General features: G+C 37.1%; 1 protein-coding gene across 2 annotated transcripts in view; it reads left to right on the forward strand.

The window, feature by feature from the left end:
- AGPAT5 (1-acylglycerol-3-phosphate O-acyltransferase 5) overlaps positions 1 to 17374 on the forward strand; it is a 73957-nt gene that overhangs the window by 27679 nt on the left and 28904 nt on the right. For both annotated transcript variants that reach the window (XM_006137757.4, XM_006137756.4), the window contains exons 3-5: positions 1806 to 1921; positions 6907 to 6996; positions 13428 to 13518. In XM_006137757.4, coding sequence (XP_006137819.1) covers positions 1806 to 1921; positions 6907 to 6996; positions 13428 to 13518 — 297 coding nt within the window. The remainder of the gene's footprint in view (positions 1 to 1805; positions 1922 to 6906; positions 6997 to 13427; positions 13519 to 17374) is intronic.

Raw genomic sequence — 17374 nt, forward strand, 5'->3', positions numbered from 1 at the left:
CTATGTTTTACATTTCTCTGAGTATTTCTGGACCTGAACCTGCAAAGTGTCTTTTCACATGATTCTGCTCAGCTCTGAGCACAGTTAATGAGAGTTGAGGGCACTTGGCACCTTGCAAGGTTCAGCCCTATCTGAATTACCACAAAATGTAAGTCATAACATTTAAATTCTAAAATCAAGATTCTTTCTCATCCCCTCCTTTTAGGGTGCAACTAAATTCAGCAGAAAAATAATTTTCCCCCCTCAAGCATCCTTCAGGATCAGCCCCTGAGTATTTTAATTTTCTTTGACTTCAGTGAAGGCACTTAGCTTCTTGGAGGAATAAGCCTTTTAGTCCAATCTCCTATACTTTATAAGATAACTTGGTCCAGCTCTGTTCATCCAAGTTCCTTATGTCTGGATGGATAGATAGATACCACCTGTAACTCAAGGATCAAGATTCTGTCACCTCCCTCCTAAACATTTGATTGGGTTTGTGCACCTTATCAAACAAGGGTTGTCTGAGTGAGAAATCCCACTGAAAACTACAGCTAAGAATTGATACCTAGAAATTTATAGGCTTTAGCGCCCATTTGTTTTAGTGGATTTTTTGGTTTAGGTGTAGAGTAGACTGATATCTGAAGATGTTGGTATTTGATTTATGTTGTGCTGCTTGTTACAGGAGAGAGCTGATAGTATTGTATTTTGGTTTTGTACTGTTAAAGAACTGGCTGTGTCAGTGGTGCTGGAACAATTTCTCTAGTGAGGATGCTGAGAGCCATTGAAGCAAACTATAAACCTTGTATATAATGGCAGCTGCTTCAAGTCAGTGGGTGCCGCAGCATCCCCAGCAATCCTAGTTCCAGCCCTTATGGACTACGTGCTCAGAGTTTCTGTATGAGAGATTTTTTTATTTTAAATTGAATGAAAAGACATGTATTTATGAAATTGTCCATATTATAGAGTCTGGGTAATGATCAACAATAATGATTCCATACCTAACCTGTTGATCGTGGTCAACTCAGCAAGAATCTCCTCCATCATTTAAATTCTATAGCACCTGCTAAATACCCACAAGAAGGCAAAAGCCTGGGAGAAAATAGTCTAGCACTGTACCTTGAAGATCAGTTGAATCTAGTTTTGGCAACCTAGTGAGGGCAGAAATCCCAAAACAAAGGTCCCTCCACAGGAATGATGTCATTGTGGTTTGATTGATTTGACAAAATCTGTTCTTTGTTTAGATAAGTGTTTTGCACTATTCATCATTGGGTTTTGTGGCTGATCTAAAGAGCATCATTGAAGGACTCCATAGGAGAAATCCATGGTGTCCTTGGAGGTAGGGATCATAAAAAAGAAAAAGGCAAGGAAATGAGGGAAAAGCTCAAGCTTAAGTAGGGACATTCATGGTAGGAGACCTTCCAGGCTTGGAGGAAAGGAAAAGTATATTTATCATACATGGTACAGAAAACTAGTAACTTAAAACAAAATGTCCTAATAAATGATCTGCGCCTGATGGCTCTTTGTGCTAGCAAATTGGTCATAATTAAATGCCACAAATTGGGCTTGCAGTTGATCAATGAAACTTGTAAACAGGCAAGGTATCTTTAAAATAAGATTTCTTTGTATTGCCATTGAAAAAGATATGTTATCTTGAGTGTTTGCTACATGCTTTTTTATTCTATTGAGATTTCTGGTATGAGTATCAGAAACATAATTACTGTTTCAGAAGCACTTTAGTGCTATCCCTGGTACAAAATATATTTTGTTTTCTCTGGGATATTTGAAGCGCAGCTTGACTAAAAAGTATTTGTTCTTTGTCTTTGCAGTTGACTGGATTGTTGCAGACATGTTGGCAATCAGACAGAATGCTCTTGGGCATATCCGATATGTTTTGAAAGATGGGTTAAAATGGCTTCCCTTGTACGGGTGGTATTTTTCTCAGGTAACTCCCATTTGTTTGTTTTTTTCCTACTGTTTGCACATGTAGTGTAAAATTTTTTATATTTTTACTGTGTATTTCTAATACTTATTATTCAAACGGAATAATAATTACTCCGTTTTTTTGGCATGCCTTTTATTTAAACAAGAAAATTGCTTGGTGTCATTCAGAAGGGTGTGAATTTGAACATTTATATAACATTGATTTAAAAGACAGCAGTTTATTAGAGGATGGAGTCTATTTTAACTAATATTTATTTAATCTTTCTAACGAATAAAATATTGTGCTTTAGAGTATTATCAGAATTAAAATCATGGAACAGAATTTAGAGGTGGTGTGTAACATGGGTTCCTTTATATTTTTTTCTCACTTTCAGACATTTACATATGTATACATGACAATATGTAAGAGACTGATTCATCTTTCCTTCTATAAATTGGGGGGCAATTTCTTTGAAGACAGTGGAATACCACTCATGTAAAATCAGTAAGAGAAGCAATGGGAGGATAATCTCTCAATTCTGTTGTCAAGGGAGGTTGAGGTTTGCCTTCATATTATTACCACTATAGAATGGTCAGGCTCGCCTTAAACTGCAGGTGTCATGAGAGCTCTGTATAGATATCATGACACCAATAATGGACTAGTACTTCTGCACAATTATCGAGGTTAATCTGTCCCTCATGACAGCATGGCTCCCTTAGTACAGTAGAACCTCAGAGTTACAAACCTCTTCAGATTGAAGGTTGTTTGTAATTTTGAAACATTCATAACTCTGAACAAACCTTATGATTGTTTTTTCATAAGTTTACTACTGAACATTCAGGTTCTCTATTGCATCCACTATCACTAAGTGTCCAAAGTTATTTTTGTAATTTTCCAAAATCTTGCTATGGCTCTCTGAAATATCCTGTGTTCAACTTCCTGACTATTTATACAGACTGTTAAGACTGTTTCTCTGAAAAGTGGTGTGAATACAGGTTACACTTTTATACACATCATAGTTATTAACTTTAGTTTTGTGTGTCCTATAACTCTTGTCACATTATTAAAGATATTAAATAGAAATGGATATACTAACTGTTTACAGACTTCGATGTTGTGTGGGATACAGTAGGACTGTAGTGCAAGCTAATAGGCATTTTATTGTCTTTATCATACCAAACACTGCAAAAACATAAAACACTTCCTACTTTTCCTGTTGACGCTCCGTCAGTGATGTCACTCACACTCCACTAAAACTTTCCAGTGATATGTACTTACGGAATACTCATGGAATTTATATTCACTACATCAAGTAAACATCCTGTTTGGAATATACACCATTTTTTGGATACCGAGTTTTGCAGAATTCAGGCGCTAAGGAAACATATTTGTAAACATAGTTAATTGTTCAGCTAGAAACAGGTTTTAAAGTACAAAGGGGGGAAAATTGAAATACAGACAGCATACTTACAGACGTCCAGAAATCTATTTTGAGACATACAGATATATTTTGATATTACTCAAAAGCAGAAAAAGTAGAAATTCAGTACGAATTAGGGAACTGGATCTGTAGAAGACTGTAGGATGTAAGTGACTAGTCAAGAAGTCAACTACTCACATTTCCCTTCCCCCGCCTTCGGTTACTTCTGTATCAGGCAGCAGGGGGGGGAGGGAGCAAGAGCCGCCTCCTATCAGAGGTGGGCGGGCCTCGGTTTGTGGCCAGTAGGGGTAGGTGCCAGCATAGGCACAAGCTGGGAATGAGCAAGTTGGACTTAATCCCAGCTCACGCTGGTCCAGGACCGCTGTGATTCCGTGTTTTGAATGTAGTAAGAGCCACCCAGCTATTACTACATTTAAACTGCAGAGCTGCCCAAGGGGTAGGTCCTGGACCTGGCGCAAGCCGAGACTGAGCTGGGCTTGCTCAGTCACGACTTGCTCCGGGTCTAGGACCTACTCTCGCTGAGGCTCTGTAGTTTAAATGTAGTAGGAGCCAGGCTACAGGCAATAAAGAAAAATTAACAGATGCCCATAACCTGTCTGTGACTTTTACTGAAAAAAAATCCGTGATACAATTTTAGCCTTAAGAAGTGGATTTTAGCGATTCTCCACGGAAGATATTCAATACAATTTAAACAAAGTCCTTCCAATCATACTTCCCTTACCTCTAACTAGTACCAGTTGAGATCAGAGTTTCTAGTTCTCCTCCAAATGGCTCAAGAGGGTTTCATAGGGGAATTAAAAGTAATGAGGTTTTATGTTTAAAAAAAAAATACCATTCTGATTCACACACACTAAAGGGTGGGAGCCTTTGCCTTACACTAAACCTCAAGAAACTCAATACTTTCATCAAGACATCTTGTTTCTTTATGCCACCCTATCCTCTATCATATCATCCTTTGAAAGATTGGCTTGCAACTCCTGATTTAAGAGAGAAGCATTTACAGATTTCCTCCTGTTTTAATTGAAAATACTTTTGTTTCATAGTGGGAGAGGACTACTTGCTGTACAGGATGCTTCCGTTTGGACTTTGTGCTGCCTCCGAGTATTCAGCAGTGGCATTTCACCAAAAAAGAGAGGGAATGCTCCTATACCCTTATTTGGAGGATTAGCTAAGAAAAGTATCATTAAAGGAACATCTTTGTATCTCTGCACATGTACTCTCTTCAGAAGTATGATTTTGTGATTAGTCAGAAGTGATTTCTTAGGGTTTAATCAGTCAACAAATCTTATCTCCTGTAGACTCTAAGATAAGCAGAGTGCTTTTTCCTCGAGAGATTTGTGAATGTAAAATTAGCAGTAGAAACTCAGCACTCTCAAAGGGTAATGTAGTATCTCAAGTTGATGGGACTCTTAGCTTCTATAATATATGCAGGTCTCAAAATAAAACTTTACAACACTGGCTCTTAGCCATCTACAAAGTACATACAGATGAATCAAAAGCTTTCCATTCCAAAGAAAGTGCTCCTATCTCTGATAGCAGGCTCAACCTTGTAGTGTCCTCAAAGGACACTGTTCAGTCATCTTACATCAATAATGGATGCTCAGTATGCATCCAAGATAGAATGGTATGCTCACTCCTGAAGGTTCACAGTCCAGAAACATTGGAATCTCCTCAAAGACAATGTTACATTAAACTTCTAGAGCTCAGAGCATTTTGTTAGAATGTTTTAAAATGCCTAACTTTGTGTCCAGCATTACATTTTAAAATAAAGGCTCACAGTCATAGAATACTAGAACTGGAAAGAATCTCGAGATGTTATCAAGTCCAGTCTCCTGCTCTTACGGCAGGACCAAGCACCATCTAGATCAGGTTAGATAAACATCTATCAGGGATGCTCTTAAATATCTTCAGTGATGGAGATTCCACAACCTCTCTAGGCAATGTAGGCAGAGGATGATGATGATCCTATCTCATGATCTCAATCTAATGTATACCAGAGCACCTCTTCCAGCTCAAAATAGCTGACCTATCATTCTCTTCAATTTAAGGTTATTTTTGTTAGCCTTATATGCCTTCCATTCTCTCATTGATAAATTGGTGTTTGCTCATGTCACAACATATTACCATCATATTGAAAATCCAGCATCAGCTTGGGACCTAAATTTAGTTTTCATATAGTTAAGGAAATATCTATTTGAGACTATAACAGAATGTTCTTTCCTTATGTATTTAAATCTGTCAAAGATTTTTACTGAAAAAAAATGAATGTAGTCTAATATAGTATTTAGAAAAAAACAGTAATTGTGCAGCAAAGATATAAAAGTGATTTGGAAAGATAACTGATTTTAATTTTGAACATACAAAAAGATTATTATTTATAACAATTAAAAATTTTTAAGTAGCAAATTTTATTTATCTCCTCATATCTTTTTTTCTTACGTTTCTCTCTTTTCAAATCTAACAGTGCACATTCAGTTGTTTTAAAATTTTAATAGTAATCTATGAGGAACAAATTATACAACTAGTGTTTTGCAGGGAATAGTTTAGTTTTTCATAAGGCTTCCCAGGAGAATGTTGTTATTGTGAACCATTTGCCACCTTCTCAAACAAGTACAGGTTGAATTTCTCTAGTCCAGTCCAGGATCTGACTATTGCCAATCCTGAGAATTTGCTTGATCACAGAAGGTCAATATTGTCTAGCAGCATTACCAACACTTCCACTACTTTCTCAGCTCTTAGAAGCTATTTGGAGTAAATTAGAGCTAAATAACACAGAACACGGAGAGCCAAGACTGATGTGTGTAAATAAACCTTACAGGCCTGCAGGAAGTTTGGCCACACTCATTAAAAGTTGACATCCAGATGTTGCTGGACCAGAGAGTGCTAGACTAGGAAGGTTTAACCTATTGTTATTTTAATTTGAGTATCATCGTATCTAACTTTTTCTTTGCAGTTATCAGACTTTTTTTTATTTATGACAGAGTATTATAGTATGACGTGATCTGTGTTGCTTGTTTACTACTTACATGTATTTACAATACAATACCCGTTAAGTATGTGTTCAGTATTTGTCTTGTATTACTATTTGCATTAAGATACCCAGATTTGAAATTCTAACATGCAAATACTTGAGCAGTAGAATTCACTCATGTGAGGAGTCCTACTATTTGCATGAATAAAGATACTTCCGTGTCTGTATTTGTAGAATTAGATCCTTTTGTGTCATTTCCAGTGTTATCTTTTGGTTCAGTGACATTATTAAACAAGACAAGTCAGGTGCTTTCTAATTCATCATGTGGACATTGTAATCTGCATGTATAACAATTCCCCTTCTATGTAAATTTGTTGAAGAGTATATATTGCTTGTGAAAATGTAAAATAGTGTGTCTTTCATTATGAAAAATAATGTTCTCTACTATGCAGGTTGCTATCTTAATAGATGCTTCTAATGACCTGTGATAATATCTAAAAATATTTGTATCCAAATGCTGACATTTGTTCTTTCATCAAATGTAATATGTGGTAAATACTAAATACTTTTAATTTTTAATTTTTTATATGCTAGCATGGAGGAATCTATGTAAAACGAAGTGCCAAATTTAATGAAGAAGAAATGAGAAACAAGCTGCAGGCCCAGGTGAAAACTGAGACTCCAGTAAGATTCATCTTTTTCTCTTTAATTATTATTTTTAAATAATTGATCTTTGTAACTAGAAATTACTGCATCAGAGGAATTATAATTAACTTCTAATTTTCAGACATTATGACAAACGATCATGTTCATGTTGTCTTTTATGTATTTAGAATGCTTATTTTTGATAGTTAAATCTTCTAATTAGTCACTGAAAAGCTTTGACCAATCAAATTAAAGTCTATATTATGTAGGAAAAAATCTTTTCCAATAAACCTTAGAGCTACCATTACAGCAGCTGTATTTCTTTCCTGAAACAGCCAATTTCACTGTTCCCTATATTTTAAAACAACATTTTGACTGCTGTAGTAATGCCTGTCATACTGGTTTTTTTTAATTGTATATCAAATTAGTTTGGTCTTTTGAAAATCAAGAAACATTCTTACAAAATATTTATTAATCAGCTAGCAGGATGATTAGTCATTTTTAAAGTAAGTGACATTTTAAAACTAAATAACTTTGCTACAGAGAAAAATCTCTTGACAGTTTTCTATTTGAAGAACAACTGTTGCTGCCAAGTGACTTTTCTCATGACTCCCTCTATGGTCTGTGTTTCAGTGGTTGGAATCCCCATACTTTCATTTGCATTAGCTACTGTGCATTAGTATATTGTGTTTTTCCTCTTTGTTGGCTTAGTGCATTATAACCTACTTGGTAACACTTCAGATATGTCAGTTGATCAGCTATGCTTTACATTATATGAAAAAGGAATCTGACAAAAAGCAGAAACATGGACAAATTGCTAATGTTGTGTACAAAAGACTAGCACAAGCATGTAGGGACAAAATAAACAAGGTTAAGGCACAAAATAGGTTAGACTAGGAAGGGACATAAAAAGCAGTAAGAAGTGGTCCTGTAGGTACAGTTTCAGCAGCGGCTGACTTGGGGAAGTCTGGGGCAGAGCAGCTAGGGTGCTGCCAGGTTGGTCCCCTAGCACCGAGGGGCGCATTCCCCCCACTCCCCTTATAGCCCCCCCCTTCCTATAATCTGGCATATTTGATAATCCAGCTCCCCCTGGGTCCTAAAGGTGCCGGATTATCGGAAGTTTACTGTACTACTCAGTATTTTTATTAATGACTTGGATACTGGAATAGAGACTGTGCACATAAAATGTGCAAATAACTCCAAACTTGGAGGTCAAGGTTACAATTCAAATTACAGTAAAACTCTGATGGTCTGGCATCTGATGGTCCGGCACTCCTGATGGTCCGGCACCATCAGGAACCCGAAAGTGCTCCGGGCAGCCGACCATTGGAGCTGCTCTGCCCCCAGCTTCCCCGATTCAGCCGCTGCTAAAACTGACCAGCAGCTGAATGAGGAAGCCGGGGGCAGAGCAGCTAGAGTGCCGCCGGGTAGGTCCCGTAGCGCTGCTCCTTGGGGCTGCGGGACCAACCTGGCAGCACCCCAGCTGTCCCCAATTCAGCCGCTGCTGATACTGATCAGCGGCTGACTCTAGGAAGCCCAAGGCAGAGCTGCTCTGCCCCAGCTTCCTGGGATCAGCTCATGATCAGTTTCATCAGCAGCTGACTTGGGTACACGTGGGACAGAGCAGCTAGGGTGCTGCCGGGTTGGTCCCCGTAGCGCCGAGGTGCGGTGCTGCGGGGACCAACCTGGCAGCGCCCCAGATGCTCTCTCCCAGGCATCCCGATTCAGCTGCTCTGCCTCGGGCTTCCTGGAGTCAATCGCTGATCAGTATCAGCAGTGGCTGACTTGGGGACACCTGGGGTAGAGCAGCTGGGGTGCTGCCGGGTTGGTCTCGCAGCGCCAAGGGTCGGCGCTACCGGACCAACCCAGCAGCACTCCAGCTGCTTTGCTGCAGGCGTCCCCGATTCAGTGCTGCTGGTCAGTTTCAGCAGCGGCTGAATCAGGGACACCTGGGGCAGAGCCGGACTATCAGAAGGGGGGGGCTATGAGGGGTTTGGGGTGGCATCCCCCCCAGCCCAGACCCCTCATAGCCCCCCCTTCCGATAGTCCGGCATATTTGATAATCCGGCACCCCCTGGGTCCTAAAGGTGCCAGATTATCGGAAGTTTACTGTACCTTGATAAATCGGAGAATTGATCTGAAATTAATAAGATGAATTTTAATATAGAAAATTGCAAAATACTGTACTTAGGAAGGAAAACTCATGCACAACTACAAAATGAAGAATAAACGAAAGGATATGTAGATTATAGTGCTCCATACTTTGGGTATGCATCAAGAAAGTAATACATTTTGAAAAGGGATGATGATCAATTGTTCTGTGTCCGCTGAAGGCAGGAAACAAAATAATCAGCTTAATATGCAGCAAGGGAGATTTAGGTTAGATATTAGCTAAACCTTTCTAACTTGTGGATAAGGGAGAAGCGGTGGATGTCATATACCTAGACTTTAGTAAGCCCCTGTGAGAACTTTTTATTAAGGCTTGGTAGAAGGTGAATGAGTAGATGTGTCTTGACTATTACATTTTCATCACTTTTCTGTAATGCTGGCTTAGTTCCATTTTAGTAGCCATATATTATTATGCCTGTGTTTGTGTATTTTTTGTTGTTTAAAGGGCCTGATTTTCCCATCTCTTATATGGTTTTAATTTGTTTTGAATTCAGTTGTATCTCATAGCAATTTCATGTTATAATTACCAACAAATGCTCTCAAAATTGTTGGCTGCTTAAAAATATTTCTTCTAATGAAAGTGATCATTCTGGGCAAAATGCAAATTTACCTTCAAATGTTTGTGGTGTATCTAACCACTTCAAGTATTAATATTACATTCAAGTAATATTCATGTTGTTGCATTTGTGTTTGAAATTTCATCGCATTAATATATTAAATATTTGTGCTTCTTCTCAATCTGCATAGGAATCCTTCCATTTTCTTTCAAGTCCATTGTGCTATAAAATACATACTACAAAACTACACTCATACTACATACATACTACATACATACTACAAAACATACATACTACAAAACTACACTCATACTAACCAATGGCAAGTACCCAAATTGCAAAATAGTCTACAGAAGAAAATGCTCACATTCAATAGTTAAACTTTGTCCTCTCATAACAAATTAGAGCCATTTTATTATCTCTGTAAATAGACTGAATATTATTAATAGCTGTAAGTTTGCCAAAAGAATCTATCTTTGCCTTTCTCACGTGCAAAAAAGTCTCAACATAACTTAAAGACCCAGCTTGAAATAACCACGAAAAATAGAGCTGCCGATTAATTGCGTTTAACTCACACAATTAACTCAAAATTCATCACAATTTAAAAAATCATGATTAATCAAAGTTTTAATCATACTGCTTTAAAAAAATAAAATATGAATTGAAATGTATTAAATATTTTTGGATTTTTTCTACATTTTAAAATACATTGAGTTCAATTATAAAATGGATAGTTCTCACTCTATATTATTTTTATTGCAAATATTTGCACTGTAGAACTGATAAACAGAGGAAATAGTATTTTTTGCTCATGCAAGTTTACCTCATGCAAGTACAGGTTGATCCTCTCTTAACCAGGATTCTTTGGTCCAGCCATATCCCTGATTGGGAAGGAAAGCCCATGGATATTTCAGGACCAGAGAGTCCCGTGGAGGGCTGGTGGCTTGGAGCCCGGTAGCAGGGCTGGTGCCCAGTAGCGACACTACAGAGGAAAGGGGAGACGGGAGGCAGTGGGATTCCTGGCCCTACCACCAGGCAATAAGAACATAAAAATGGCCACACTGGGTCAGACCAAAGGTCCATCCAGCCCAGTACTCTGTCTGCTGACAGTGGCCAATGCCAGGTGTCCAGAGGGAGTGAATCGAACAGGTAATGATGAAGCGATCTCTCTCCTGCCATCCATCTCCACCCTCTGATAAACAGAGGCTAGGGACACCATTCCTTACCCATACTGGCTAATAGCCGTTAATAGACTTAACCTCCATGAATTTATCGAGTTCTCTTTTAAACCCTGTTATAGTCCTAGCCTTCCCAACCTCCTCAGGCAAGTAGTTCCACAGATTGACTATGCTCTGTATGAAGAAGAACTTCCTTTTATTTGTGTTAAACCTGCTGCCCATTAGTTTCATTTGGTGGCCCCTAGTTCTTATATTATGGGAACAAGTAAATAACTTTTCATTACTCGCTTTCTCCACATCACTCATGATTTTATATACCTCTATCATATCCCCCCTTAGTCTCTAGTTTTCCAAGCTGAAAAGTCCCAGTCTCTTTAATCTCTCCTCATATGGGACACATTCCAAACCCCTAATCATTTTAGCTGCCCTTCTATGAACCTTTTCTAATGCCAGTATATCTTTTTTGAGATGAGGAGACCATATCTGTACGCAGTATTCAAGATGTGGGCGTATCATGGATTTATAGAAGGGCAATAAGATATTCTCTGTCTTATTCTCTCTTTTTAAATGATTCCTAACATCCTGTTTGCTTTTTTGACTGCTGCTGAGCACTGCGTGGACGTCTTCAGAGAACTATCCACGATGACTCCAAGATCTTTCCTGATTAGTTGTAGCTAAATTAGTCTCCATCATATTGTATGTATAGTTGGGATTATTTTTTCTAATGTGCATTACTTTAAATTTATCCACATTAAATTTCATTTGCCATTTTCTTGCCCAATCACTTAGTTTTGTGAGATCTTTTTGAAGTTCTTCAAAGTCTGCTTTGGTCTTAACTACTTTGAGCAGTTTAGTATCATCTGTGAACTTTGCCAACATACTGTTTACCCCTTTCTCCAGATCATTTATGAATAAGTTGAATAGGATTGGTCCTAGGACTAACACCACTAGTTATCCCTCTCCATTCTGAAAATTTACCATTTATTCCTACCCTTTGTTTCCTGTCTTTTAACCAGTTCTTAGTCCATGAAAGGTTAAACTCCTCTCCGCGATGGTGTAATACTTAGTCCTGCCTCAGTGCATGGTACTGAACTAGATGATTTATTAAGGGGCATAATCTTATGATTCTATGACCATTATGCTCCCCTGTCATTCCAGCTGATGTCATCTTTGACTCCTCCATCTCTTTTCTTCTATACATACATGCTGCATCCAAGTCCTGTCCGTTTTTCACCTGCAATCTTTCAATTCTGTTCTGTTTTTTTTCCTCCATCCACACAGCTGAAGCTTTCTTGTTCAAGTCTTTCTCACAGCAATCAAGATGTTGCCTCTTTATCTACAGCTTTGCAAACCACCCATGTTGCTCCCTCCAGTTACTTTAAAATTTAGCTGCTATGATTATTACATATTGCTCTGACCATGTCACCTCCATTTGCTTACTAAGGGCATGTCTACACTGCAGGGCAAAAGTTGAATGAAGATATGTAACTTCAGCTACATCAATTGCGTAGCTGAAGTCAAAATAACTTAATTCAGCTTTTGGCTCTGTCTACACAGAAGGGAGTCAAGGGAAGAACACTCTTCCTTAGACTTCCCTTGCTCTTCATAAAATGAGGATTACAGGAGTCAATGTAAGAAGTCTTCCATCTCAAAATTATTTAGAAATAACAGCTTGCTATGTAGATGCGCATTTTGCTATTTTGAAATGACACTGCTGTGTAGACGTACCCCAAGTTCCACTGCGTAAATCTTAAGCTGCAGCTGCCTTTCCTATCTTTTAGGGCCCTTCATAACTTTGACCTTTGACAATGGTACATTCCTATCTCTTATCACATTCCTTTTCCCTCCAAAGATTTCATACCATACATAACAATCTTGTCCTCTCAGGTGTCAGCTTTTTAGTCAAACCTCTCCGTAACTTCTTCTCCACTGCCCTTATTCATGGAACACCTTCCTTTTACTATCTATGAAGCCACCAGCTTTTCTTCCTTTCAAAGTCTTTTTTTCCACAAGACCCGCCTCTGTTATGAAATCGGAGAAATCAGCTATTAGGGTTAACAAAAACTGGCTGACATGTTTTTACACTGAGTACTAAATCATGTTTAATAGTTAATTGTCATTGAATTTTGACTTGAATAGTGTCTATATTACTAAAGGTTGTTACATAGGAACAAGAATTTTGTTCGTATCTTAGCTGTTCTTGCTATTTATTTCCTCAACTCACTTCCTAATCTTCCTTTTGATATGTGGGTTTTTTATCTTTCCTCTTAAAATTTGTTAATTCACCTAGTGGAATTTTATTCCAAGCTTATAAAACCTTGAAAATTGGCTTAATGGTGGAAAACAGTTTTAAACCCTAAATTTTAACATTGCAAATGCAACATTGTTTAAGTAAGCCTCCTATAGCTTTATAAAGAGCATTTATTTTCGTCCAGTACTTATAGCTGTATCTGGCATTTGTTTTTAATCTTGTGTATGAGACTAAAATTGTATGATTATTTTCAGAAATTATCTTCTAGGTCTGATTTTTTTAAAGTATATGCATATGTATTTTTAAATCCCACAGGTGTATCTTGTGATATTTCCAGAGGGAACTCGTTACGATCCAGAAATGCGAAAAGTCATTGCAGATAGTCAGTTATTTGCTGAAAAAGAAGGTAAGCAAAAATTTCAAAGAACTTTGTTGAATGAAGAGGGAGGGAACATTATTCTATTTTAATATCATATTTATGTGTTTGTGTGCAAGTGAGCTAGAGCAATGTTTCTCAACAAAGTTCTTTTTTTATAAAGTACACCTTTTTTAAAAAAATATTAGTACCCTCAGACGCACACAATTTTTTCTACCATTGCAACACATTTGTTTAAACAATTTAATCGTAGCTGAGCGGACAATGAAATTTTGGGGTGTAAAAAGTACAAAAATAATAAAGCGATGTAAAACTTAACTGAAATTTGAAAAACTGAATTTTTGTTTTGTGTTGATGTACCCCTCCAGACTTCTCTCGAGTACCCACAAGGGTACTCGTACCACTGGTTGAGAAACACTGAGCAAGAAAATGAGAGACTTTTTATGTAATTTATAGTATAAAATATTACTTCATGGCCACCCCATAAATAACTCTTTAACAAAAGCAACTATCAATCTTATTGATTTAGAGATGTTTTTAATAAATAAGTAATTAACTGAGGATTTAATGTATGTTTTCACATTGTACAAACTTGTGGCCATTTTCAAAAACAAGGTTGCCTCTTTGATTCAGGGGAATTACTTCACCAGAGCTTTTAGAAACATGGATCAAACCACTAGTCCATCAACATCCTGCTTCCGATAGTTAGTATGCTATCAACATCCTACTTCAATATCCTGCTTCCGATAGTCAGTATGACATGAGTAATGAATCCTTCATATGGAATGATCTGCCCAAGGAAAAAGTTAGTTCCTAACATTCACTTTAAGGAGACCTAGTCATGAATCAGGACATTGAAACAATATTGGTCAGCATAACAGGCTGGTCTCAGCACCATAGTCTAACTGTGGAGGTTTTTTTAGCCATTAAGACAGAGGAAAGTTTTAAGGGGGATAGTGAGATCATTAAGTAGACAATACAAGTTGGCATAATGAGCCAATTGGAGGCAGGAATTAACATCTCAAAATGTGTAAATTTTTAAGTATAGCACTTGGAAGAATACATTTCCTGGTTTTTGTTTCTTTTTTTATTTTTACCTGTTGATCAGAAGTTAAATAAAAAATACAGCAGTGGTTCTTAAAGTCATTTCTGTGATATGGAATTGAATTCAAAAGGATGTGAATTGCCATAGTGTTTTGTCAGGCTGTTGAGCTTTTGTTATTTTTATCCCAGAAGGATATAGATTTTTCTTCTATTTCTTAGGAAGAACGGAATGTGTGTGTGGTTTGTGTGCATGTTTAAGTCATGATGTATACTATTCTTCAGTATCCTGCTGATATTCTTCAGTATCCTGTTGAAAATCAATGGTGGGTATTAGTGATATTTTTGTCCTGGTCTTAAGTATACTCTGCTATTCTGTCACTTTACTGTGTTTTTTCATGCTCCTTGATGTTTCATAGCATCTGTTTACTAATTCTAGTACCTTCTGAGAGAAATATTCTGTTCTAAATCTTAAGACAAAATCTTAAGGTAGAATAGCTCAGTATGGATTAGTTCTCCCATTGCTGACTCTGGAAAGAGTCTTAAAATAAAGTTTACTTATGTTATTAAATATAAACTTAGCTTAGAACTACAGTTGTGAAAATAGTGTGTTTTGTTTGCAGTATCCTTTTATGTTCAGTTATAATTTCACAAAATTTAGTTACTGTAATTTCACAATTTAGTAATTCCGAATTCATTATTGACTGTTTAATGTTTTCAGGACCTGGACAATAAAAATAGTTTTTGTCAATTTCATCTTTTGTTGCAGTCAGTTGCACAATGGATTAAGGTTTCAGTTGTCAACCTTCTGGGGAATTTTTTTCTTTAAAAAAATTGAAACTTGAATAAAAATACAAGGAGACATTTTTGTCAGTTTGTTTATTTTTGTTAAACTTAAATTTAAGTTTGCTTAATTTAAATTTAATACAATTCTCTTAAAAAATTCTTTATCGGTTGAAGTGATGAGACATAAATAATAAAAAAAAGTTTGCTATAACTTGTTAAAGATCACAAATCTGTCTCAGATCACAAATCTGTCTCAGATCACAGGGGAAAAAAAGCTGTTCTTTCATACTTTGTACAAGTATCTGAACTCTGGAAACACTGACTATTTTGGGCATGATTTTATGAGTATGCCTAAGAAGTTTATTTTGTTTTTAGAAAGTGAGAACTATGAAAACCTTTTTCTATTTTTACCTTCTGTAGGCCAAATTGATTCTCTGGAAAAAAGCTTTCTGAAGCAGACCGCATTACAGCAGGATGAATTTATTCCACCCAATCTTTGTGTATAAGATTGATATGTTTCTTTGTCTCATTATTGATATTAAACATCATTTATAAAAAGGCTGCAGTGAGTACACACCCAGATTGAATGCATTGCAAGATAATTTTGGGACTGTAGAGGGGAAAAAATCAGATACTTCAGTGAACATCCAAGGAATTTATTTGCAAGTTACTGACCTCAAATACTTGACCATGGCATGATGCAATATGAAAGTGTAAATAAGCTTAACTGCGCAAAAATTAGATGGAATAGTATTGAACACAAAGAATTTAAACTAATTGAGGTCTGTGGTGAATGATTCTTTATTTTAGTTTTTTTTTAAAGAGACTTCCACATGATAGTTTACTGAACCATGAAATGTCAGGTCTTGTCTGCCTGATTTAGTCAGGAAGCCTCCTGTTTCTGAAACAAAAGCAAATGAGATGTATATAATAGTTTGTGCCTTACGGTTGTCTCTTTATGAAGAAGCTGATACTGAAGATTGTGCAACATAGGGAAACTTCCCTGTTAGGAAAATGGGCCTCCTCCTTACGCCAGTGCACTCAGAAAAAAGAATAGGGTTCTCTAACATGAAGAATGAGCTCAGTGAACTGAATTTGAAAATTGCCATAATGCAGTCTGCCAAGTCCTCAGCTGAGAATACTGCCAGGTTTTTTGTTTTCTGGAATTCTTTAGATTTTTGTAACTTTTGAAGGCTAACAATGAATTAGGGGGCATGAATATTCTTGTTTGGGGGAAGAAACTGAGGTGGACACATTGATTAGACAGTACAATCAAATATTCCTGTATATCTGAAGAAAAATACTATAAATCCAAGGTGTCCAATATGCTAACCACAAGCCACAAGTGGCTGTTTGGCCAGTTGAGTGTGGCTAGTTCGCTATAGCAGCAGCCACTATAGTAGCAACTGCTTCAGAATTGGTTGGACAGCACAGCTATAAATGGTTCCACGACTTTAAACCTGTGTATGCAAATAGGACTTCATTTGTAGCCTACAATCTATCTTGTAGATAGTATTTGTAGGTATGAGAAAGGAAGGCTGAAGATGGATACAAATACATAGTCTATTCTGTTGAATTTAACTTTATAACTGGCTTGCTGCAGAAATAACTTTACCTCTTTAGCATTGTAGTACCTCATGCTGGCTGTTGTAAACTATACTTGAGATTCAAATTATGCCCCTCTGAGTATGAGCCAAACCCTAATGAGCTGCAAAGTTAACTTTTTACTGCTGCTGTAGTATAAGTAACCTCCATGGTGATCTTGGTGTGGACTGGGTTGGGACAGGAAAGTGTACATATATATTGTTAGGGTGTAATGAGTAAATTCCATAGATTCTTCTTACTATGCTGGTAGGGTGGAGTTTCCGATAGGTAAGATTTGGAATTTCACAAAGGTCCTTAAATTTTTGGTAATCATAGGACTGATTTCTTCTTGCCTTGCGAAGAGAAGACTTTTTATTTTCTTTCTGGATGAGGAAGATTGAGGAGGAAGGGAGATGATTGCATTCTCTGTGTTCATACCTCATGATCTATTCCACAGTTGGATTTGTTCTGAGTT

The sequence above is a fragment of the Pelodiscus sinensis genome, chromosome 3 (assembly GCF_052426305.1).
Source record: "Pelodiscus sinensis isolate ZL-2025 chromosome 3, ASM5242630v1, whole genome shotgun sequence".
Classification (NCBI taxonomy): domain Eukaryota; kingdom Metazoa; phylum Chordata; order Testudines; family Trionychidae; genus Pelodiscus; species Pelodiscus sinensis.